General features: G+C 40.6%; 1 protein-coding gene across 6 annotated transcripts in view; it reads left to right on the top strand.

The window, feature by feature from the left end:
• Cep63 (centrosomal protein 63) overlaps positions 1–25558 on the top strand; it is a 46121-nt gene that overhangs the window by 6731 nt on the left and 13832 nt on the right. For 5 of the 6 annotated variants that reach the window (XM_028869931.2, XM_028869930.2, XM_028869929.2 and 2 more), the window contains 8 exons: positions 1603–1671; positions 2438–2615; positions 9960–10055; positions 11474–11596; positions 17019–17132; positions 22229–22462; positions 22775–22914; positions 23836–23973. In XM_028869931.2, coding sequence (XP_028725764.1) covers positions 1628–1671; positions 2438–2615; positions 9960–10055; positions 11474–11596; positions 17019–17132; positions 22229–22462; positions 22775–22914; positions 23836–23973 — 1067 coding nt within the window. In that variant the 5' untranslated portion in view covers positions 1603–1627. The remainder of the gene's footprint in view (positions 1–1602; positions 1672–2437; positions 2616–9959; positions 10056–11473; positions 11597–17018; positions 17133–22228; positions 22463–22774; positions 22915–23835; positions 23974–25558) is intronic. The other variant, XM_028869933.2, reaches the window with a different exon arrangement.

Raw genomic sequence — 25558 nt, 5'->3', positions numbered from 1 at the left:
AAGTGCTCTTGACCATGAAGCTTTCTCTCCTGCCCAATAGGATACTTTCTAAGGAATGAAAGGTGGTTTGCCAAGCCACATTTTGAGGATTTATGAAGACGAGAAACGTACCACACAACTCAGGATGCTTCTGAATTTAAGGGTCTTTCTTTTTCTTTTGTGTGAATTTCCTTTTCTGTCTCCTCCCTTTGTCCTTCTTGGCAGTCCTTCGGTTGTAACAGTCTGCACAGTGGGGCAAGGGGAGATGGGGTCAGCCCAAGGCATGCAGCACTGCCGTGTTGAAACACTGGTCTCAGCTCTCCACTGCAAAGATGAGTCACATTGGGTTTCTGTCCTCGAGAAACCAGTGGTCTAGAAAGGAGGAGGAGAGGGCAAAACCTTTATTTTCAAATTCTGTGTAATTTGGGGTGAAGAATGGGGGGATGTGTCAAAGACAAGGAGTTGTGAGGTGCTGTTGACCTTGTATTTATGTTTCAGGGAACAGAGGATGATGCAGGAAGTTTTCTCTGTTTTGGAGTCAGTGGGGTCTAGGGCTGACTTGGGAGCTTAATTTCTTTAAAGACTTCCTTAATTTGTTTTATGAGTATGGGTGTTTTGCCTGTATGTATGTTCATCATGTGCATACCTGGTTGCCTGCAGAGGCCAGAAGAGGGTGTTGGAGCCCTGGAACTGGAGCTACAGCTGTGAGTAGCCATGTAGGTTCTGAGAATCGAAGTCTTCTGCAAGAGCAGCAAATGCTTTTGACTACTGAGCCATCTCTCTAACTCCTGACCAGGGAGTTTGACCTCATTATAATGGCTCTAATTTTGAAAATTAAGAAACATGTGCTTAAAAACAAACAAACAACCCCCCCTCCCGGTGCTGTGTGAGTGAAAACCGTTTTCCTCTCATCAGTGTCCCAGTTGACTCCTCTCACTCTGTCAAGAGGTCTGTGTGAATGTCCCTTGAGAGAAGATACTTTCTGCCCTTACATTCTTCAAGAAGTAGCCTAGAGGGGCTAGAGGGACTGCCCAGTAGTTAAGAGCATGCACTGTTCTGAAGATGACCAGAGTTTGGATCCTAGCCCCCAGATCTGCTGACTCCAATGCCTCTGGCTTCTGTGGGCACTTGAACACCTGTGTACACACCCATGCATAAACACACATAGTTAAAAAAAATAAATCTTGACAACAGAAACAACAAAAGAGAGAAAGGCAGGCGTGGTGGTGCTACTCAGGAGGCAGAAGCAGATGGACCTCTCTGAGTTCAAGGCCAGTCTGATCTACATAGCATAGCTGGTTCCAGGCCAGCCAGGACTACATAATGAGACCCTGTCTGAAAAATTAAGTTAAATCCAACAATAAATAAAACAGCCTAGAATAATGAGATGTTTTATTGATTTTACAGGGTAGTGTCAGAAGCAATCAGGATTTTGTTTTCTTTTAGAATGTATTTGGTGCTAGCATTTCTTAAATGATATTCCTTGCTTGTACAGCCATCTTACGCTGCTCTGTGTTTTCTCACTGTGACTCTTTGCTGTCACTCACATTAGGTTGGAATGTTGGAATTCAGAACAGTGACTTTTCTCTCTCTTCACCTTTCCTTTTCTTTTTTTCTCCCCAGTTGCCAAAACAAAGGAGATTTGGCGATGGAGGCTTTGTTGGAAGGAATACAAAATCGGGGGCATAGTGGGTAAGTTTGCCTTTGACTGTGAGCTTCTCGGTGCAGTTTAAAAGCTCATCTGGTTCTGCTAAGCAGATACTAAGCTGAGCCACTGCACATTTGTGGATGGCATCCCTCCCTACGTCATTTGGCTTAGCAGTACCAGGGTGTACTCTTGCTCCTAGCCTAGCCTGAGTTTTCTCCTGCAGCAGCTCAGAAGGAAGGCATCAGTAGGCTGAGAGCAGTGAGGTAGGCTACAGTGTGTTCCCAATAACAGTTGGAAGAAATAGTTGCAATAGATCTTGCTCAGTTGGAAGAAATAGCAATAGATCTTGCTCAAGGATGAATTTCTTGAAACAGCTTTTATTTTATTTATTTATTTTTTTTAATAGTATCTTTTTCCTGCACAATAGCCTATTTGCTGCCAAGGCCATTCATTTTGGCTGAAAGAGATATGACCTAGGCTTGCCTGAATTTTCCAGAAGCATCCCTAAAATATTCCACAAGACTTGGTTAGTAGTAGTGAAAGTCTCACTTGACGAGCCAGATGTAAAACATCCATCTGTGTTTCACCAAGTGGCTTCAGCTTTAGGTTACTCCTTAGAGGAGAGTAAAATATTGTGTGGAGTAAGCAGCCATAGTATATGACAGCATGAAAAGCAAAGGCGTAGACGTCCTGCTCTTTGCCTCCGTGGTCTTTCAGTTCTTCAGATAGCTTCAGTCTGTGATATTTTTATCTGTGAAAGATGAGAAGGCACTTGGGCATAAGTTGTGTTTGGTCTGTCGGTGTTTGTAGGGGATTTTTAACATCCTGTGAAGCAGAACTGCAAGAGCTCATGAAACAGATCGATATAATGGTGGCTCATAAGAAATCTGAGTGGGAGGGGCAGACGCACGCCCTGGAGACTTGTTTGGACATCCGTGATCGAGAGCTGAAGACTCTGAGGAGTCAGCTGGACATGAAGCACAAAGAGGTAAAACGGTTGCTTGGCTCTTCCTGCTACTGTCACCTCTGTTTTTTAGATGATACAGGGCTCGAGCCGTGTCCAGGCTTGACTGTGGTACAGCTGGAGCAACCCCATGTCCCAGTACCCTTGATTCACTCGTGATAGTTGCATCTTTTGTACTAAACATGTTTCTTAAGTGTTTGTTAAAAGAAAGAATTTGTTCACCAAGTTAGTTTCTTTTTTTTCTTTTTCTTTTTGGTGTTTATTATAATATTTATTCTTTCCTTTAGGAGAAAATATTATGAAAGTGTAATAATATTAATATTTATTTCAGGGGCCATTTTACTTTGGACACTATATATAATACACACCTTATGTAAGAGAACATCAGAGGAGACTGGGGATGTGGCTTTGTTAAGTGTTTACTGTGCAAGCTAAGGCTCTGACTTTGCCTCCCCAGAGCTCATGTAATGAAGTTGAGTGATGGTTACCTTTGTAACCTAGCACACACAGAAAGTGGAAGAAGGGTTACAGAGTGTCTGCACAACTTTCATCCTATTACAAGTCCGTATGAACATGACCAAGTTTAATAGGGGTTGGTTTTGTCTTCACTTGTAAGGTTAGGTAAAAAACAAAGTTGAGGACTGGGGGTACAATGGAAGAAGGACACCCAATACTGGAAGGGAAGCAGGAGCATTGCAGGTGGAAGCATTGTCTCTAAGTTCCATACCAATTAGTCTGGAAAGGAAGGACAAGAGCTGTAGGTAGATGCTAACCCCAAACCTCATGCTCATTTGGCCAGACTTGCCTACGTGGGATTTGCCCTCATCAGGGCAAGTTGGCTGCTATGCCCTGTATACTGCCAAGACTGGCAGCATGAAATTGTGACTTTGGATACTGTATACGTGTATGAAATTTTCAAAGAATTAAAAATTATCTCCTAGTGGTTGGCCATTTGCACTTAGAGTCAATATCACTTAAGCAATATCGGCTCTATCAAATTTAGATTTCTGCAAATTGTATTTGCCAATCTAGAGTTTATTCTAAAGCTTAGGTAGATTGTTTTTAAGAACACAGTTTACACACAGACAGGGAAGGTGATGAGAAAACACACCAAATGACAGTCACACTGGATTAACAAAAGTAACAACAACCCTCCTCCCCCAGCAGTTTGGTGGGACTGGAGAAATAGGTCAGTGGTTAGGAGCACTGGCTGCTCTTTTAGAGGACCCAGGTTCAATTCCTAGCACTCATATGGTGGCTAACAGCTGTCTGTAATTCCAGTCCCAGGAGATCTGACACCTTCTGGCCTCCATGGGCACTAGGCATGCATGTGATACACAGATACATGCAGGTAAAACACCCATACACATAAAAGAATAAACAGACAACCAAACAAATGACACAGTTTGAGTAGACCCTTGCTCCTTTCCTGGGAACTACCGTGGCTTCTTCACTTCTCCTGGGGTAAGACAGAGCAGTTATACTCAGTCATTGAAGTGACAGTGGTTTCTTGGTTCAGAAGACCACAGTACATGTTGATTTCTAAGTTGTTTATTTTGTTAAAATCTACCAAAGAAACTCACATTTGTGATTGTGAGACTATTTCTCCACTGAGTCTGAACTTAATCCTCTGGCTTAGTCTCCATACCATGGGTATTATTACCATTATGTAATTGCTTCCAAGAGAAAGTGGACTGAATGGCAGGTTCCTAGGTAAGGATCTTAAGATCTTGAGTTTGGCATGGGATATCCAGGAAATTTAGAATTGCAGATGTCTAGTTGACTTGCTGCTTCCTTGATTAGTTTCTAGACGTTATGTACTTCTGTCAAATATCAATAATGGGCTCTAGTCCAGAGTCTGTGAAGTCTTGTTTCATGAACACACTTACTTCTAGGGCTAGGATAATGATTCGGGTGGATAAAGTGCTTGCTGCTCAAGCATGAAGACCAGAGGACAGATCCCCTGAACCCACTTAAATCCCAGGTGGGATGGTGGCCCTTTTAGCTCTTGGAAGGCAGAGATGGGGTCATTGGAGCAAGCTGGCTAGCTAGACTAAGCTGTATGGCAAACTCTGGGTTCAACCGAGAGATCCTTCTTCACTGGTCAAGTAGAGGGCAGTTGGGGAAGACTCCTGATGTCAACCTTAGGGCTCCACATGCGTGCTCTAGCAAGTTTTGTGTGTGCACCCACACATATGAGAAACACACACATACACACACACACACACACAAAACCCACTTATTTCTAATGTGTTAATAATCTCACATGTTGTAACGACTAGAAAATAGTTCTTTAAGTTTTTGTATTCTGTCTGAGAGGTACAGGCAGAGAAGTTGTACTCCTCAAAGGACAGGTACCTGATGAGATGGAAAACTTGTGGCAGAATGTGAATCTGTGCACTACGTCTTTGGTGAGAATGTTTTATTGTGTGTGAATGTCATTTACACTAAGCTTGAGTTTCATGGATGACTGATTTACACCCTGTCAAAGGCTCCTTATCTCATGATGAGCTGCTGGTTTTGGCCAGCACCAGCTGCTTGCAGACCATGCTTGGAGGAGAACCAGTGTAAGAGTCATTTTGCTAGCTAATGTATTTCTCTTTGGAGAGTTGAGCTAGGGTTGATTTTGATGGAGTTTCTGCCACTGTTGTCTCTAACTCCCCATGGGACAAGTTAACCTAGTGGAACAAGTGAGAATTTAGAGCCCTGTTTCTGTGTCTTCCTTCCTTCCTTCCTTCCTTCCTTCCTTCCTTCCTTCCTTCCTTCCTTCCTTCCTTCCTTCCTTCCTTCCTTCCTTCCTTTTTAAAGATTTATTTATTATGTGTACAATATGCCTGTAGGCCAGAAGAGGGCACCAGATCTCATTACAGATGGTTGTGAGCCACCATGTGCTTGCTGGGAATTGATTTTAGGACCTCTGGAAGAACAGCCAGTGCTCTTAACCTCTGAGCCATCTCTCCAGCCCATGTTTCTGTGTTTTTCAGCTGAATGTTTTTGGACAAGAAACTTCAGCCTGCTCCATCATGTACAAAGTGGGGACATGACCCCTATGCCAGTAGTGCTGTGAATACTGAGACCACCTTGATAGAAATAAGTGATATTTAAAGTGACCACTGCAGGTTGGGGATAGCTCAGTGGTAAGGTGCTTGCTGACTTCTGCAAGCTTTCCCCTGAGTTCCTCACATACACCATGGCATGCATGTGCACACAATAAAGGAAATAAACAATTTTAAAAAAGAACATCATTTAGATATTAATGAGAGATCTAGATAGACGGCCAGAGCTCCAGGAAAAAAAAATCTAAGTGAATAGTGGTCAGATATAGCAGCTTATCATACATTTAGTATTATGTGCACAGTTAAGTCAGTTTGGAGATGAATGGAATTTAATTACAGGTTTAATCTCAGGATTACCAGGGAATTGGAAAGGCAACCAACTGACATTAGACTTGTTATGTCAGTGATCCCCGTGTCAGTCTGAGGGAACCTTAAAGTATATACTAGTTGAGATATCCTCTAGGTTTGTAGAAGGAGAACATGGAATGATGAGAAAGGAGTCAGTTCAAAGAGGGCAAGCAGTAAGGAAAAAAAGTCCAGGACTTATTAAGTATACATAGCACATAAGACAGTAGACTTAAACCCAGGTAAGTCCATCAATTGTAAATGCAGCCACTGACTCAATTAAAAGACCAAAATTAGCCAACGAGGTGAAAATAATGAACCACAATTTTTAATGATTGTAAAAGCACATGAAGGTTGAAAGTACAAGGTAAAATAAAAATGCCAGCCACCCAGACACTCGAAGAGAAAGATGCTGTAACTGTATTCCTCCTAGAAAAAGCGTGCTTGAAGCAGAAGGGAAGAGCATTACTAAGGGAACAGCAATGCTTCATCACGAGGGAGTAACAGTCTCAGGACATGCAATTATCATGACACTTTTTGCATTCTGTACCACGTTCCTTCCCTCCAATTTCATTCTTAGCCATTAAATATGGCTCTTTGTGTCATCATTCTGCTGCCCTTGCTCCTCTCAGGACCTCAGGAAGCTGCTCACCCTAAATCTAGAACTGTGGGGTAGTTGACTTTTCCAGGACAAACCTCAGCAGGGTGAGGGTGAGAAAGGTCAGCAGCTTCCCATTGTTCATAGAGACAGTTCTGAAACACATCTGTCTGCTTCCTTAGTGGGTTCCCAGTAACACAACCCCAGCTGCTTATTGTGGTCATCTGTTTAGGAATAGACCCTGTATGGCTCTTCCTTCCTGTCCCCTCACTGTGCTTTCCAAGGTCACTCCAGTTACCTATCCAGAAATCCACATCTCAGATTGTACTTTTAGGAAAACTCAAAATAGGACACAATAATACAGTAAGATAGTTTTAACCTTCCTTATATGTATGCAAAAGGTACCGGGGCTGTCAGTAGGAAACAATGAAGCCACAGTCATGCTTGGGAGCTTTAACACATTTTTCTTAGTAACTGATGGAGGACATTCATAAAGATACAGATTTGAACAGCGTGATCAGCAAACTTGACCCAGTTTATAACTATAGAACACAACATAAGAGAACTGCAGAGTGTGCATTTCTTTTCTAGCACAAACTGAATGATTACCAAAATTGACTCTGTACTGGGCTATGAAGTAAATTTTGCCATAAACAAAGGCTTGAAATCGCAGATTAGCTCTCTTACATAGCAGAGACAAGTTAGAAAAAGATAACCCTGAAAAATCTGTGTATTTGGAAATTAAGAAGTAAAGTTCTGAATGACTGGGAGAAGACATAATAGAAATAGAAATAGTTTCAATGCAAGATAGAACTGTAATCGGAGTTGCAGGATGCAGATAGTGTCGAAGAGGACAATTTATTGGCATAAGAGTATCAGGAGAAGATAGGTTGAAAATCTATAGGTAGTGATTTATTTCAGGGGATTAGGAAGAAAGCTTGTTAGATCCAAAGAATTTAGAGGAAGGAAATTTTAAAAATATACACCAAAATTTGAAAGTAAGAATTTGGAAATATTGTGCCATGAAAAGACTTTGAAAAGAACATGGATGTAACTTGAGCTAGCGAGATGGCTTACCGGTAAGGATGCTTGCTGCCAAGCCTGAAGATCTGAGTTCAATCCCTGGGACCCACAGAGTGGAGGGAGAGGACCAACTCCCACAGGTTATCTTCTGGCTTCTACTCTGGGACTCTAATAATCCAGCTGTAAGTAGTTAATAACAGCCTTAAAATGTACAAAGCAAACACAGGATTTAGGGAGAAATTATATTCATGGAAACTGTAGAAGTCTTAACACAGCTCTCTGGCTACTAATAGAACAAGCACATGGAAAGGCAGTTAAGGTAGAGAGTTGATTAAAATCAACTTGACCTAATTAATCTTAAATATGTTCTTTTTAAGTGACTGAAGTATTTTATTGCTGTCAAGCAGCTGCACAGATTAAATTATGTATTTTTGTAACAAAGTAGTTTTAAGCTAAAACTCAACACAATAAAAGACAACTTTTCAAGTACTTGCAAATTAAGTGATATACTTCTAAAAGACCTTTCAAGTACTTGGAAAAATCAGTACACTTCTAAAGGACCATTATTTTAGATTTGTTTACTTTATTTATGAATATGAATGTTATACCTGCATATATCTTTGTTCACCATGTGTGTGCCTGGTACCCATGGAGGTCAGAGGGAGGGCATTGGATCCCCTGGGACTGGAATTACAGACAATTGTGAATCACTGAGTGGATGCCGGAAACTGAACCCCAGTCCTCCTGTAAGAGCAGACAATGCTCTTAATTGCTGAGCTAGCTCCTCAGCCTCCCAAATACCTTTAAGTCATAAAGAAATCACAGTGAAAATTAGAATATGCTTCGATAATGAATGATAATGAACTTCTTATGGTTCACATTTGTGGGATCAGGTGAATGGACAGTGGCAGAGAGTGTACTTATACATGCAAAGGCCTGGGTTCAGTGGCCTGTGGATCAATATTTGTGGGATTGGATTAATGGTACAGTGGTAGAGTGTGTACTTTTTTTGTTTGTTTAGTTTTCTGAGATAAGGTTTCTCTGTATATCTTTGGAGCCTGTTCTGGAACTCACTCTGTAGACCAGGCTGGCCTTGAACTCACAGAGATCCACCTACCTCTGCTTCCCAAGTGCTGGGATTAAAGGAGTGTGCCACCACTGCCGGCTCAGAATGTGTACTTATATGTGCAGAGCCCCTAAGATCAATCCCCAGCACAGAACCAAAATAAACAGAAAAACAACACAGGATGTGCCTCACATGGTACCTAAAGAGCATTTTATCTATCTGTTATCTCCAGATATGTTACTATAGGAAGGCTGAAAATCAGTCATTTAAATATCTGTTTTAAGAAATCAGAAAAAGTTGGGAAGATGACTCAGTAAGTGGGTAAATTGTTTGCCCCACAAGCATGAGGACCTGAGTTCAATCCCCAGCACCATGTCAACTCCAGGTATGACTGCATGCATCTGTAATTAGCATTGGAGGGACAGAGACAGCAGGGTCTCTAGGGCTTGCTGACAGCCAGTCTAGCTGGACAGATAAGGTCTAAGTTTAATAAAAGACCCTGCCTCAAAAAATAAGGTGGAAAATTATTGAGGAAGACACCCAACATTTACCGCTGGTCTCCACAGGCATGTTTATATATATGCATGCACACCTACATGCACATGAACACACACACACACACACACACACACACACACACACACACACACGGCTATCTGGACTCCTGTTTTCCTTTCTATTTCCATGTACTGGTTAAATTCTACCTGGTTGTCAGGAAGATACTGCTGGATATTGACTTCGAGTTGAGGGCTACATATGAGATTGTTGTCACTGGGACCAAATCCTTGCAGAATGGATTAGGATTCACTTCCTTACCCTGGGTGGTCAGAGGAATTATGAAGTGAGGAGGAGCCACTATTGTCTTCCAGCCTGTTTCAAAGATTACTGACTTGTGCTTTATGTGCAGAAATTACTGTTCAAGTTTTATAGGTTTCTAAAAATGAAATATTTTTGATTATCAAAAATTTTAAATTTTGTATCTGCTATTTTTATGAGGATTTATTATTTATTTTAACAAAGGGTTGGGGAGAATAAATCAGACAAAGAGTGTGAGTCTTGAACTAACTTTAAAGTTGTAGAAGAATTGGTCATGTTTTTAGCTATTATGTAGATTATTGACTCAGCCATTTTTTTTTTGCCTTCCTGGGAAAAAGGCTAACCATGTAGATACACTGAGAACGTTAGTTTGCAAGTAAGTACAAGGATTATTTTCCGTTTTTATGTTTCAGGGATGTCATTTCAATGCTAATATTGAACTGTATTACCCTTTCTGCTTTTAGGTTGGAGTGTTGCATCAGCAGATAGAAGAACATGAAAAAACTAAGCAACAAATGGCCCTGGAGTATAAGCAGGAGTTAAAGAAGCTGCAGGAGGAAGTGAGGCTTTAGTTCTGTGATGTGATGTGCGGCCGTTCTTTCTCTGTAACCCTCGACTGTTGTCTGGAGAACTGGTTTCTACTTCATATGGTGGGAAGTGCACAGCCTGGGTGATACCCTGTGGGAAGTATGCAGTAGAAATCTATCTTTCTGACCTTGAATCGAGGCAAAGAATATGCTTGCTATTACCTAAACCAGCAATTGGCTGAGCACCTAAAGGTAGAATACTGAAGTCTTGAGACCAGAAAACTTATTTTAATTTCTAAGTTAATTCAGTTGCTGATTTTTAAATATTGGAAGAAACAAAAGGCTTAGAAATATGTTGGCATTAAGAAAAGCAAGTGCTGTGAGAAGGCTCCTTGGGGAGAGGCACTTGTCACTAAGCCCCATGGCATGAAGTTGATCCCTGAACCTGCATGGAGGAAGGAGAGAACCAGCTCCTGCAAGCCGACCTCTGACCTCCACTTGGTGGGCTGTGGTGTACACACACCTCCCCTCCCCAACATGCCACCTCCCACAAATAAAGGAATGTTTTAAAACTTTTTTTTTAAGCAAGAAAGTTGGGAGGCAAGAGACAGCTCAGCAGTTAAGAGGGTACTGTTTTTGCAGAGGACCCCAGTTCAGCTCACAACCACCTATAACTCTGGCTTGAGGGATCTGATACCATCTTCTGGCTTTCATGGGCATCTGTACCTGCATGCACTTACATACCCATGTAGAAACAAACACACATAGTTAGAAATTAAAAATAAAATCTTTAAAATGAAGAAAATTTTATTATGGTATTCAATGTACTTTTTAACTTTGGAGAAAATTGCTTTCGTTGAAGTCAGTCTCCTGTTTACTGTGCATCAGTCCCCTTAGGAGTATGTCTTGAGAACCACTGGCCTAGAGGGGAACAGTTACTGCTTCCTCTCTTATGTGGAGTAGATCATGGGGTCTATGAATGCATGGCAACTGTAATAAAACTAACTTTTTTTTGTTTTCTTTTTTTTGGCCTGGAAATTTCATTGTTAGCATTTATTTCTCATACATATACATACAAGCAGGGATGTACTTTGAGATAAGGTATCTCAGGCTGGCCTCAGATTCTTCATGTATTTGAAGATGACCTTGACCTTTGGTTTTCTTGCCTCTACTTAATTGTGTGATCATTGCATTTACTACCACACCCTGTTCATGTGGTACTTGGGATTCAGCCCAGGGCCCAGTGCTTACTAGATCAGCACTCTACCAACTGAGCTACATTCCAGCCCTATAATTTTCAGGGTTTCTATTTTGCTTTGCAACTCTAACATGCTGCCAGTCTATTTTCCATAGGATAATTTTGCACTGCTTTTGCTTTATAATCCCAATTTTTCTGACCACCACAATTTACTAATTCTTAAATTTTAAGTAATAAATAACTGTTTTTACAGTTAGGCAGACTGAAGAGAAGCTATGAAAAGCTGCAGAAAAAGCAACTAAAAGAATTTAAAGGAACTAAAAAAAGTCTGCGGGAGGATCGGTCTGAGATTGAAAGGTTAACTGGAAAAATAGAGGTATGTTCAGCAATAGTCCCAGTTGCCACTGTCAGCTGATGCATAGGAAAATGCTGTTTCCAGGGGAGCTGTTTGCTGAAGCCAGTTCCTGCCTTCTAGGGGAAGGCACTGCCGCTGAGCTACTCAGTGGTGGGTGGGTGATCCACAGTACAGCCCATCAACACTTGCTCGCCTGTGGCAGATGGGGTTCCAAGCCAATAATTCTCAAGAGGGTAGTTCTACCCTACAGGGCACTTGGAAATGTATGGAGGTTTTGTTTAGTTTGTTTGTTGTTATTGTTAAAATGATGGAGCATGGAATTAGCAGTTAGGGTACAGGGAGCAGAGGTAGCCAACATGCTTGGGACTATATCTTGGAGAAGATCCTAGTATTCAGTACCTCCCATTCTGAGAACTGTGACCATAAGTTAGTAGCAGCATCCTGTGTCTCCACACCAGAGTATGTCTTAGTGAATGTGGGGAATTCTTGGCTTTGTCTTGCAGAGAGTACTCTGCACATCAGGAGGTTTAGTTTCAGTTCCCATTTAGATAGAGTGGACGTTACAAAGGATTTGCCTCCCTCTGCTGAATTTGTACTTGCTCTATAACTCCATGATTACTGACAGGAGGCAGTGAGTTCCCTCTCCTCTCTTTGAGCTCTGCAGTGCATTGTAACAGTCACCTGGGGTGCTTTGGGACCTCAGAGAGTCTGATCTAGAAGTAGGCATGGGATCTAGGAATCTGTGCTTTACCCAATTTGAGAAACACTGTTCAGCAACTTTGTGTGACTACTTAAAAATTTTCTGTCACACACAGATGCCAGTATACTTTACTGTCTGGAAATGTAATTTTTATATTTAGTGTCCTCTTGTATTTTAATATTTTTATAGATTTAGAACTTAGAATCAGAAGACCACACAAATACTGCTTCCCCTCCAGCCTTCTTCACTGCTACCTTTTCCTTCCAGCTCTTCACATCCTTATCATCAACCTACACTACCAACCACGAGCACAGAGCTTCAGGAGTTATCCTCTGGTCCAGGTTACTTCACTGACTCTGAGATTCCACTTCTAGCTCATTATTATCCTCTTTAATATTGCTCTCATCATAATCTTTGAGGGTTTCCTCTACAGACATAGTGTATCACACACATCACACTCTGGCATTTCTTAGCATCCTTTCTTCTGTAGCTGTTTTGATCGTCTTATTCACTTAGTCCTATTGGCATTCCTCAGTTCTTGCCTTTATGAGATGCTTTCAATAATATAACCATTTCCATATTATTTCTGCCAATCCATGAGGCCTTTCCATCCTCTGGTGTCTTCTATTTCCTTCTTTGGTGTTTTAAAGTTTTCATTGAAGAGATTGTTTACTTCCTTGGTTGTGTTATTCTACAGTATGTGTATGTGTGTGCATATGAATACTTATTTAATTCTGAAGTATTTTTAAAGCTGTTGTGAATGAGATTACTCTTGAGTTCTTTGTTAGGGTGTCCATTATTGGTTATGGAAGAGCTACTGAGTTTTGTGTGGGGGCCATATATCTTGCTCCTTTTCTGAAGGTGTTGATTAGTTCCTGAAGCTGTCTGGTGGTGGGATTAGAGTCCAGGATCATTGTGTCTAAAGAAAGGATCATTTGATTTCTTCCTTTATTTATATCCCTTTTCTTTCCTTTAGTTGTTTTGCTCTAAGACTCCAAAGACTGTTGAATATCGGTGGAGAAAGTCTATGTCTTTGCCTCTCATTCCTCATTTTAGTGGCAGTGCTTTGGGCTTCTCCCCATTTTACATGTTGGCTATAGGTTTGCCATATGTATCCTTTATTATATTGAGCTATAGTTCTTTACTGTTAGTTTTTTCAAGGCTTTTATAATGTTCTATCAAAAGTCTTTTCTTCATCAGTTAGGAGGATCATGTGATTTCTGTCCTTGAATCTGTCAATATGATGCATTATATTTGTGTGTGTTGACTCATCCTTGTATCCTTGTAATGATGTATACTTGGTCATAGTGAATGATTTATCCTTTTCTTCTAAGGCAATGTTTGTGTTTGCTAGTAAGGTGTATTTCTTGCAGGCAACAAAAATAGATATAGATGGATCCTTTTTTTTTGGTTTTTCGAGACAGGGTTTCTCTGTGCAACAGCCTTGGCTATGGTGGAACTCACTGTAGACCAGGCTGGCCTCGAACTCCCAGAGATCCACCTACCTCTGCTTCCAGAGTGCTGGGATTAAAGGCGTGTGTGCCACCAACACCTATTTTTTAATCCAATCAACTAGTCTGTGTGTGTGTGTGTGTGTGTGTGTGTGAGAGAGAGAGAGAGAGAGAGAGAGAGAGAGAGAGAGAGAGAGAGAGAGAGAGAGAGAGAGAGAGAGAGAGAGAGAGAGAGAGAGAGAGAGAGAGTTGTGCCCATATGAGCACATGTGGAGGCCAGAGGGAGAAATTGCCTGTCTTCTTCTGTCAATTTCCAGTTTGTTTTGAGACAAGGTCTCCCTGTAAACTGGAAACTTGCCATTTTGGCTGGGGTGACTGGCTAAGCAAGCTCCTGGAATCGTACTGTCTCCTCCTCCAAACACTGGAGTTACAGGGACACATAGCCATGCTCAACCTTTTACATGGGTGCTGGGAATTTGAACTCAGAGACTCTTGCTTTCTCAGCAAGCAGTCTTACCTCCTGAGCCACCTCCCTAGCTCTCATCTGTGTCTTGTGGTTGGAGAATTGAAAGCATTACTATTCAGAGATATTAATGAAAGGTGTCGTTCCTGTCTGTCATTTTGTTGTTTCTTAGTGTCGGGTGTTCTCCTAATCCTCATTTGTTCATTGGAGTTTGTTCTTCCCTGTCATATCATGGATGTTGAGCTTTCTCTTCCGTGTGTAGATTACTTCAGTATTATTACAATGAGGCCAAGAATTCCTTCAGTTTGTGTTTATTAAGGACAATTTTTCTTTCTCCTTCAGTTCTGAAGAATAGTGTCTTAGTAACATTCTGTTGCTGTGGTAAAACACTATGACCAACACCAACTTGGGGAGAAAAGGGTTTATTTCAGCTTACAGCTTATAGTCTGTCAACAGAGGAAGCCAGGGCAGGAGCTCAAAGCAGGAGCTGCAGGGGGGACTGAAATGGAGACAATGGAAGAATGCTGTCTTCTGGTTTGCTTCCTGGACTTGCTCAAGTACCTTTCTTAAACAGCCCAGACCCATCTGCCCAAGGATGGCAGCTCCCTCAAGTCACTAATCAAGAAAGTGCCCTGCAGACACGTCCACAGGCCAATCTGATGGAGGCAACTCCTCAGTTGAGATTCCCTCTTCCCACATATGTCTAGTATGTGTCAAATTAATAGAAATCAGCTAGCACAAATAGTCACAGTGGTTCTAATAATCTGGGCTGGCAGTATTGTCTTCCAGAGCTTGAATTACATTGTTTCCTGCTTTCTTGGCTTTTAGAGCTTTTGTTGAGAAACCCTTTATTCTGATGGCTTTAGCTCTGTGTATGTATTTGTACCTCTTTCTTGCAACTTTGGTATTCTTGGTTTTGTGTGTTTAGTGTCTTAGCTATAATATGATATAGAAAGGTTCTTTTCTGGTCTTGACATTCTAAATGTTTTTTGTCTTGATGGCACTGTCCCTATATTTGGGGAATTTTAACCTATGATTGTAGTGCATTTTCTGCACCTTTATCTTGAACTTCTCACTCCTCTATGCCAAAGAGTCACAGATTTGATCTTCGTTTATGTGTGTGCTCGCATGTGTATGAGCATGCATGCATGTGAGTGCGTGTGTGTGTGTGTGTGTGTGTGTGTGTGTGTATGTAGGCTAGAGGTCAGTGTTCATTACTCTATACCTTTATTTTAGAGACAGAATCTCTCACTGAACCTGGCACTCCCTGATTTAGCAAGACTGGCTGATCTGTAAGCCTAGGGAACCTGCTTTTAATACCTCCTTAGCACTGGAATTTCAAACGTGGGCTGCCATGCCCAGATTTTCTACTGAGTGCTGGCCTAGATGCTTGCATAGCAAGCATGTTTACATACTGAGCCATCTATATTTAGTCTTGTAACGGTGTCCTGTGGATCTTGTACATTCCCTTCATACTTTCTTATTATCTTTTTTAAAGATTTAATTTAATTTAATTTAATTTTATGTGCATTGGTGTTTGTCTGCATTCATGTCTGTGTAAGGGTGTTATAGTCTTGGAACTAGAGTTTCAGACAGTTGTGAGCTGCTCTGTGGGTACCAAGAATTGAACCTGGGTCCTCTGGAAGAGGAGCCAGTGTTGTTAACCACTGAGCCATCTCTCCAGCCCCGACTTTATTATCGTTTTGTTCGAATGCTCTAATTCATCCGCTTTGTTTTCTGGCCCTAAAACTCTGTCTAGAATTTAATTTATTAGAGGTGCTTTCCATTGAGTTTTTATTTAATTCAATGAGATTTTCATTTACATTTTTTCAGTGTTTCTGTCTCTATTGAATTTCTCTTTCATATTCTGTATTGACTTTATTTCATTCAGGTGGTTGTTTGCTTTCTCTTTGAATTCCTTCAAAAGTTTATGTCCTGTTTGATTTCAATTAATATTCTTATTTACTCATTCATTTAGTGTGCATGCCATGTCTATCACCCTCCAGTGGGGCCAGTTTTGGTTTATTTTTATTAAAAACTTTCCTAAATCAGTGCTGGCACATATGATGGAATGCCATACAGGAAGACTGATTGACTAGTCTGTCAGAAAGCTGACTGATAACAATCTAAGGAGCAATCTAGAGCTGGAGATTCCTGGAGGACAGATGGGAAGATTGAGGGTCTTTTCCTTTGGTTTGCCTGATTGTCAGAAATGTCGGGCTCATTTCATGAAGTATAATTTGGAATTGCTGTTGATTAACCATGACTTTTGAACTATTTGGCTCTGGGTTATAAATACCCGTTAAAATGTGGTGCATATTTTCCATGTTATTCAAGCTTTTACAATTCTTCTGTGAAATAATAAAACTTTGGCTATCAAAAATATTGTTTTAGCAGAATTTGAAGTGAGAATTGGGTTACTGAGTTACTGATTTGGAAATCTGTTTGAATCTCTTCAATTCTGGGTTTGGATGTCAGGAATTTAGATGGCAAGGGAAATATTTTAGCATCATTTTTCTGAAAAATTATACAAAATGGTAATAACCCTTAGGTGGCAGCAGATCTGTGAAGAAGCTCCTGAACCCACTGCCATGGGTCTGTTTCCTCTTCACCATTAGGGTGTTAAATTTAGAAAGACAGACATCCAGAGGCACAGTGAGAGCAAAATTCAGTTTTCCTCTGCAGCTCAGTCAGCTAAGTGAGTAATGGAGCCCCTGCTGAGGAGAAGGGTGCAGCTGTACCCAGGGAGTGGGGGCTGGGAAAGCGAAGTGAGGAGTCATCACAGTCCGGGAAGCACTTAGGTGTTAAGTACCTTAATTGCCTCCTCAGGAATTCCGACAGAAATCTCTGGACTGGGAGAAGCAGCGGTTGGTCTATCAGCAACAGGTGTCTTCTCTGGAAGCACAGAGGAAGGCTCTCGCTGAACAGTCGGAGATCATCCAGGTAGGCTTCAATTGTCTGACAGATGGGTTTTGATTGAATTTGACCTTCTGCCATGAACCTTCTGATGGTCGGTCACCATTGTCTTTCTTGGATCGTCTCTGCTAACCGTTGTGAGCTAAGCCCATCTTCCTCTACTGTGGCTCAGCTCTTCAGCATCCTGAGCTCAGATTCCCCATGTCACCCTTCTTCCACACAGTCTTCACTCTCCTAACCTTGCTCTTCACCCACCTCATGACCCTGCCCTCTGTCTGTCTGCTTCCCTATTTCTTTCTGCTCCTGCCATTGGTTTTTCAGCTCTACTTCTGTCTGCTTTGTCTGTCTCCATGACAGCTTGAGCACTTTGGCTAAGGTGCCTCAGCTAGGGAGCTCAGTTAGTTTGACTTTGGAAAGAATCTCACTGCACTGGTATGCACCCTAGGGAAAGTGATGTCTTCATGGCTACAGATATCCTTTTTTAGTATAGTGGTAGGAACTTGTAAAAAACTAATGACTCCAGCAAAAACTAAATAGACACTGAATTTAGGATACGTCTTCTTGGGACATAGCCAGCTCCTTCGCCATTTTTCCTTAAAAATCAAGAAAACAGGAGGAATGAGCAGAGAGAGTGTGGTTTAGTTGCCCTTGGTTACCTGTTGGATGCTCATCAGTTATGTATATTATTTGTAGTATGACAATCTGTCTACACTGGTAGTTACCTCAGTTTCTAGAATGCCAGGACAGACTTGGTAAGTTCAAAGAGCTAGAGGGAAATGTTTGGTTTTTTCTTTTAAGCCTTCATCTTCTTTGTCCCCCTAAAATACCAGCTGTTTGATGCATTATTGTGAATGGTTTTACTATGAGTAACTCCACTGAGACTTGCAGGATGGCCCTACACCCCACAGAATAAAGACTGTATTGTCATTGTCAAGAAGCTACCAGCCAAAATGGGACAGTGAAGTCCTCATTGGGGGAGGGGTGGGATAAGGGTGAGGATTTAACCTGATCGAGAAGCTCTGTGTTCTTAAAGACTATGATACACTGCTGTATTTGAATTATAGCCCTTAGACTGGGAAAGAACAAATTGAGGTTTTATTTTCAGCCCTCATTTTATTAATGTTGTTTATTGATTACATCATCTTTAAGCCACTGCTATCAAATTACTATTATGATTAATTCTATGTAATTCAAACTTCATTGTTAGTAAAAATAGAGTTTTTATTTACCATTTACTTGACAGGAGCTACAATAAGACACCTTTAAAGAGCTGACATCTGTTGTGCCCACTAAAGGTGTTTGAATAATTCTTCTCATAGTTTTGTTTAAAAGAAAGCTATCTGATTAGTTAAAAGTATTACTTATAAATCTAGTTCTCTTTCTCCTTTGGCAAACTAAGCAAGAATTAAAGCTTCCTGTGACTAAGTTTGTGTCAGTCAATGCTGTATGATTATCTTTACTAAACATTTAATTAAACCTCTGTGTGCCCATTACCTAGTGTTAATAGTTGTCATCATCTTGACAATCTTGTGTATGAATGGGTCTTAGAAATGTGTTACAGAAATTGTACCTAAATATCTTTTCAATGTAATGTTGAACCCATGGCCTTACTCATGCTAGGCAAGCATTGTACCAGCGAGCTAAACCCCAGGCCATCTAAACTGGCTTTCTGTGTGCAGTTCATTTGTGTTAACAACACATGTACATTTTTGTGCAGTTGTTCTTTGGAACTTTTCCCCTCTTTCTTTGTTTTCAAGAGGGACATGGCATTAAAAATTGATTTATTTCCTTTTACTTATGTGTATGGGTGTTTTGCCTTAATGTATATGCACCACTGTTGTGCAGTGCCACAGAGCCAGGGCAGGGCATTGTATTCCTTGGAACAGATGGTTGTGAGCCACAGAGTGGGTGCTGGGAACTGAATCCAGGACCTCTGGAAGAATAGCCCATGCTCTTATCCAATGAGCCACCTCTTCAGCCAGATTCTTTCCATCTTGGAAAACTAAAACTGGGGTATACTTTTACTCTTTATTTTTGGTTATTAAAATGTTACAGAGAAGGCTGGGTGTGGTGGCACACATGCCTTTAGTTCCAATACTGGGAGGCAGAGGCAGGTGGATCTGTGTGAGTTTGAGCAAGCCAGCCTGGTCTACCTACGGAGAGAGTTCCAAGACAGCCAGGGCTACACAGAAAAGCCCTATCTCAAAAAACCAAAGGGAAAAAAAAGTTTCAAAGCAAATGAGATCATCTCATTTCAGAACAGGTAAGGACTTAAAATCCCTACAATATGACAGGATAACATTAACAGGATTAAATAATAGCAATTTTATATTCAGTCTGTACAATTTTCTCCAGGTATCTAAAAATCAGCCTTTCACAGTTGGCTATTTGAAGTAGAGTCTGGTTGAGTTTGACTCATTGCATTTATTTGATATGTAGGAAAGCAGAAAATCTGGGAGATTGGGCAAATCTTATTAGAAAAAATTCTTAAGTATTTTTAACATCTAAAAATGAGATTCAAAAATAACTTCATGCTCTTCGATTCATGTATTTGCTTGAATTCTTCTACTCGGCTATTAACATTATATACTCCATGCTCATTTTAGAAAAATGAGAACATCCTTTCTCTGTCCTTCTTTTTTTTTCTTTCTTTCTTTTTTTTTTTTTTAAATGTGGTTTTGGAGCTTCAAGGAAACCATTGTTACAGAGAGGGAGATTGCTTAAGAACAATATGGTTGGAAGCAGCAAGGGCTTTGATTTTTCTAGGCAATCCTAGTGTAAAGGCCTCATCATTGCAGCACCAGCCTCTGACCTGTCTCCCCATCAGGGTCACCCCCAGATGTGTCCATGCAGGCCATAGCATCCCAGGAGACAGCCTGAAGAGCCCACAGAGCTCTGAGCTCAGTGCGCACCTTGGACCCTTCTGTGTCTACGGCCCACTGCACTTGGCCTTGAGGTGCCTCCTGTCTCCCTAATGTGAATGGCCTTCTTTTTATTTTTTATTTTAATTTTAATTTTTTGTTTTGTTTTGTTTTTTGATTTTCAAGACAGGATTTCTCTGTGTAGCTTTGCGCCTTTCCTGGATCTCACTCTGTAGCCCAGGCAGGCCTCAAACTCACAGAGATCCGCCTGCCTCTGCCTCCCGAGTGCTGGGATTAAAGGCATGAGCTGCAACCTTTAATGGTTTCCTTACATTCCCTGTCGTTTGCCTAGTTGCGATGACTCCACCCTTCAGTCAGTTAAAGATTGCTGCTTAGTGAATAAGGAAAATTTCTGGTTTTTTGAAGTAGTTTGTACATGAAAAGATTTCTAATATATTTACCTTTAAATGCTTCTAAAGCCAGCTGTTTAGGAAAAGTAATGATAATTTTAGGAGTTGTTTCTGTGATTTTCTGACTTGCTTAGTATTGGAAGAAGTATTCTTGAAGTTAGTGCCACTGTAGGAGTATCGTGTGAGTTGTACAATTTACCTTTTTTTTTTTGTAGTTAGATTAAAAAAGTAAAAATAAATTAATATATTTTATTTAACCCAGTATGTCAAAATATCATCAGTTCAAAATTTACATTCTTGTTTTAAACTAAGTCGTTGGCACCCCCTGTTTATTTTACAGTTAGAGCATTTCTCAAATTAGAATAGCCACAGCTCAGTGCTCAGTCTCCACATGTGGCCCTTACTGCTGTGGTGTACAGTACAGCCTGGGGTATCATTTCTAGTTAGTGAAAACGGTCTTTTTGCATGAGTGAAATAGTAGATCTATAAAAGAAGACTTAATTTTCAAAACTGAGAAGCTAATTTTAAAGTAACAAATCTAGACTAACTGGTTACATGGTTACTTGACACAGCTAAAGCTCCAGTACTGAATTTGCTTTCAGATCACAGTGTTAGATAGCGATCCCAGTGTGTCATATAGTGATCACAGTGTGTTACATAGTCATCACAGTGTTACATAACAATCACATTGTTACCTGGGGATCACAGTGTAACATAGTGATTACAGTATGTTATATAATGATCACAGTGTTCGCAGTTACATAGTGATTACAGTGTTACATATTGATCACAGTGTGTTACATAACAATCACATTGTTACATAGGGATCACAGTGTAACATAGTGATTACAGCATGTTAAATATAATGATCACAGTGTTCCATAGTGATCACAGTGTTGAGTTTTCCTGTGTTGTCTGTCCTCCAGAGTGCTCATTTGGACAGAGGTTTCCATCTGGGTCTGTGAACTCAGGCTGGTGGATAGGTAGGGCTGGGGTGAGCTGAGGCTCAGCTAGGAACCACAGTCTTTTTTCCTTCCTACCCTCAACCAATTTCTGCATTTACTTATTCTTCAGAGAAGTCTGTGTAAGATTTCTTCTTGGAAAGAAGAAGGTTAGATTGTGTTTGAAAGTGTGGAAACAATTGCATGCATAGCAGTTAGCAGTCAACCTGGGCTGACTCTTCTGTCACACACACCATTCTAGTTGCCTTACACTAAAGCCTTGAGCTCTCATTTACACAGATATTGTTTGTGTCTTTGCCTCTCTCCCTCTCTCTCTTTCAGCAGCTGCATTGTGTCACCATAATACAAAGTACAAGAGTTTGGTCCTGTACTGTATACAGTAGAATCTTTAAATCTGTAGCAAATGGATTCCACAGAGATATTTCTGTTTGAATTTCTAAAATAAAATTGTATGTCTTTTCCTTCACAGATGTTTAAAGTAAGGGAAGTTTACCTTTATGTCCATTTTGAATGTATAGATGAAAACCCAGTCTGGATACTGAATTAAAACTTGAGAAAAGCAGACTTTGGGAAGGCAAAATACTCCAGCTGGCATGCAGAGCTGTAAGGTTAGGCACTGCACACCACAGGCCTGTGGCACAGTTGCTGAAATGGTTTTATTTGAGTAGACTTTGATAGAGATAGACAATGCCACTGAAAGGAACTAATTTCAGATGTGCTGTATTTGGTTAAATCTGTCAGCTAGAAAGTGTCCAAAACTACTGATAGTACCAGTTCTTCTTATGGATATTTTTTCCTTAGTACAATTATTGATTATTCTTTTATCATTTCTCTTTTCCTCTTTCCTAATAATAATAATTCCTAATAATAAAAAATTAATATTTTTCTAGGCTCAGCTTACTAACCGGAAACAGAAATTAGAGTCTGTAGAACTGTCCAGCCAGTCTGAAATCCAGCACCTGAGCAGTAAGCTGGAGCGGGCTAAGGATACCATCTGTTCCAACGAGCTGGAGATAGAGCGCCTTAATATGAGGGTCAACGACCTGATGGGGACCAATATGACTATCCTGCAGGATCAGCGGCAAAAGGAGGAGAAACTGAGAGAGTCTGAAAAATTATTAGAGGTGTGTGTTATAATGTCTAGGTTAGGGAATGTGTGTATGTGAGCCTTTCAAGACTGATTGACCTAGAACTGTGTCCCAGGATGCTGAGCTTCCTCCTTGAGCTGAGGCTGATGGCTCAGCTGCTGATAGCTGTATTAATACTGTCCTTGTCATAAAACTTACAGTCAGCCTCCCTAGTTGCTTTTCTCATGAAATAGAAATGCTGTAACATCTGACTTTTTTTTTTGGAGTATTTTGCAGGCTCTGCAGGAAAAAGAGAGAGCTGAAGGAAAGTTGTAATAACATCTGACTTTTTTCTTGAGTGTTTTGCAGGCTCTGCAGGAAGAACAGAAAGAGTTGAAGGCAAGTCTTCAATCTCAAGAAAACTTCATCCTTGAGGAAAAAAGGCATAAGGAGAAACTGCAAACAAAATTAAAGGCACTTGACACTCATCACTCAGTAGAAAGCATGAGGTCTGTTTGAATCTTAAATATTATTCTGTTGGTCCATTTGAAGGTTTGGCATTGAGTGCTGATTTTAATATTGAATATTTACATTTTTGTGTTTGATCATCTTGTCTGACTTGGTTTTAATTTATGAGTTAGATTCTCATTGTCATAAAATTTGTATGGGTGGCTTTGTCTCCTTTTCATTTGCATCTCTAAGATTCTGAGGATCATAAAATTGGGAATTCCTTATTCTCTCCTCATTGAGTCTGGTGAACCTCCATGCCTTAGGAGACCAGGGCACGGTGAGGAGTAGCTGCTTCTCATCAGTAACAGCCTGCCACTGAGCTAGCCCTTTTGAGAACTGATTTTTTTATATTATTATTATTGCTATGTTTTGAAATGGGATCTCATGTATCCCAGGCTACTTTCAAAATTACTATGTTGAGGATCCTTCTGCCTTTACTTCTCAAGTGCTGGGGTTACCAATGTGTGTGACCAACCCAGTCTGAGGGCTTCATGAATGCCATGGGAGTACTCTATCAGCTAAACTATACATCCCCAGCCCTGGGTTTATTTTTATATATGTTATTGTTAGGGCAGGTTTATAGTAAAAAATAATAGAGTGACTTGTGTTTAAGTCAGACATCTTGCCTGGCCATCTTGTAATTTTTCAGTTAGGAATCAAGTTTCAGCAAAGTGGTTTTGCTATTTTATGTGGCTTTCCCTCTTGAAAAATATGCCAGATCCTAGTAAAGATTGAATTGCTGCTGATCCTGGATTGTTCTCCTGGTATAGATTTCTTTTCTTTTTTTCCCACAAAGCAGACCACAAACTAAGAGCTTCTGAGGAGCTTAATTACTAGAGCAGGCGGTACAGCATGCTGGCCTTGCATTGTTTTTGTTGCCAGAATAAGAGACCTGATCCCTTCTTCTCCTGTCTCCTCAGGCCGCTGGAGGATTGTCAGGTGGAAAGGAATTACCCCTCTCCAGGGCAGGGAGTCTTAGACAATGTGCTGTCACAGTTGGACTTCAGCCACACCAGTGAGGAGCTCCTGCAGGCGGAGGTGACTCGTCTTGAAGGCAGGTAGATAATTAGCTACACATTTAAAACTTCAAGTTGTTAAGATGAACTTTGATCTTTATGTGGACTCAGTAAAATAATGCAGTAGTGGAAAATAAAGTTGGTTTTCCCCTCTAGCACTGGCAATGGCTTCACTTCCTAATTCATTGAAAACACAGAGGAGAACCTGCCTCAGGGCCTGTGGTCTGCTGAAATGTCTGAGATCATTGCTCAAATCATTGCTTCTGCCATGATTTCCTCTCTGGGCTCTTTCTTCACAATGATATGGACAGAAAGTATTCTGTGATCTCTTCCATTTTGAAAACAGTTAAACCCCCTCTAACCCTTTTATCTACATTCAACAATCTCCTCTTTCTCTGCTTTTCAAAATTAAATTCTTCAAGATTTGTGTATTCTGACTGTCCCTACTTTACCCTTTGCCTTTTTAGGCCCCTTTCAGTTCAGCTTTTCTTTCCACTACTTCACTGAAACTGTTCTTGGGGAGGACACAGTGGGCACGTGTTATTCCTTCTTTCTCTGCTATGGTATGATTTAGATTTTCTTGGCTGTGCATTGAATGCTGGCTAATGGTATAGTGTACTGTAGTATTTATTTGTTATATATAGCACAGTGTAGCATAGCATAGCATGGCATAGCGTAGCACAGCATAGTGTAGCATAGCATGGCATAGTGTAGCATAGCATAGCATGGCATAGTGTAGCATAGCATAGCATGGCATAGTGTAGCACAGCATGGCATAGTGTAGCACAGCATAGCATGGCATAGTGTAGCACAGCATAGCATGGCATAGTGTAGCACAGCATAGCATGGCATAGTGTAGCACAGCATAGCATGGCATAGTATAGCACAGCATGGCATAGTGTAGCACAGCATGCATAGGTAGCACAGCATGGCATAGTGTAGCACAGCATAGCATGGCATAGTGTAGCACAGCATAGCATGGCATAGTGTAGCACAGCATAGCATGGCATAGTGTAGCATAGCATAGCATGGCATAGTGTAGCACAGCATAGCATGGCATAGTGTAGCACAGTATAGCATGGCATAGTGTAGCACAGCATAGCATGGCATAGTGTAGCACAGCATAGCATGGCATAGTGTAGCACAGCATAGCATGGCATAGTGTAGCAGGTGATGCTTATTTTTGCCATAGTTACAAACGTTTAGTTTGTCATATTTGTCAAGGTTTTTTACTGGTAAGAGTTTGATATTTTGTTTTAAACTCATTTATCATAATTGCTTATATACTAATTTTTAGTGTGTGCAAAGGGTAGGTGAAATATTTATGTAAATTATTAGCCATTAGGCAAACAGAGAACAAGAAGAAATGCCACTCTACACTTTCTAGGTTGCCTTTATACATTCCATCCTTTTGTTTTCACTTGGCTGTTTCTGGAAAGCACTAGTATTAGGTGTGCTTTGTTCGTACACACCCTCTGCTTTACTCCTCTTGGAGTACGTGAGAAACTCATGATCACTATTGAGGTGTATGTGTATGCTTTAGATTGAGTCAAATAAAGCTTACTATTACTACTAAATATTATTATTATTATTATTATTATTATTATTATTATTATTAGGTTTTTTG

This window comes from Peromyscus leucopus, chromosome 7, assembly GCF_004664715.2.
Source record: "Peromyscus leucopus breed LL Stock chromosome 7, UCI_PerLeu_2.1, whole genome shotgun sequence".
NCBI lineage: Eukaryota > Metazoa > Chordata > Mammalia > Rodentia > Cricetidae > Peromyscus > Peromyscus leucopus.
The sequence above is the reverse complement of the archived record's forward strand: the minus strand, read 5'-3'. Positions and strand labels throughout refer to the sequence as shown.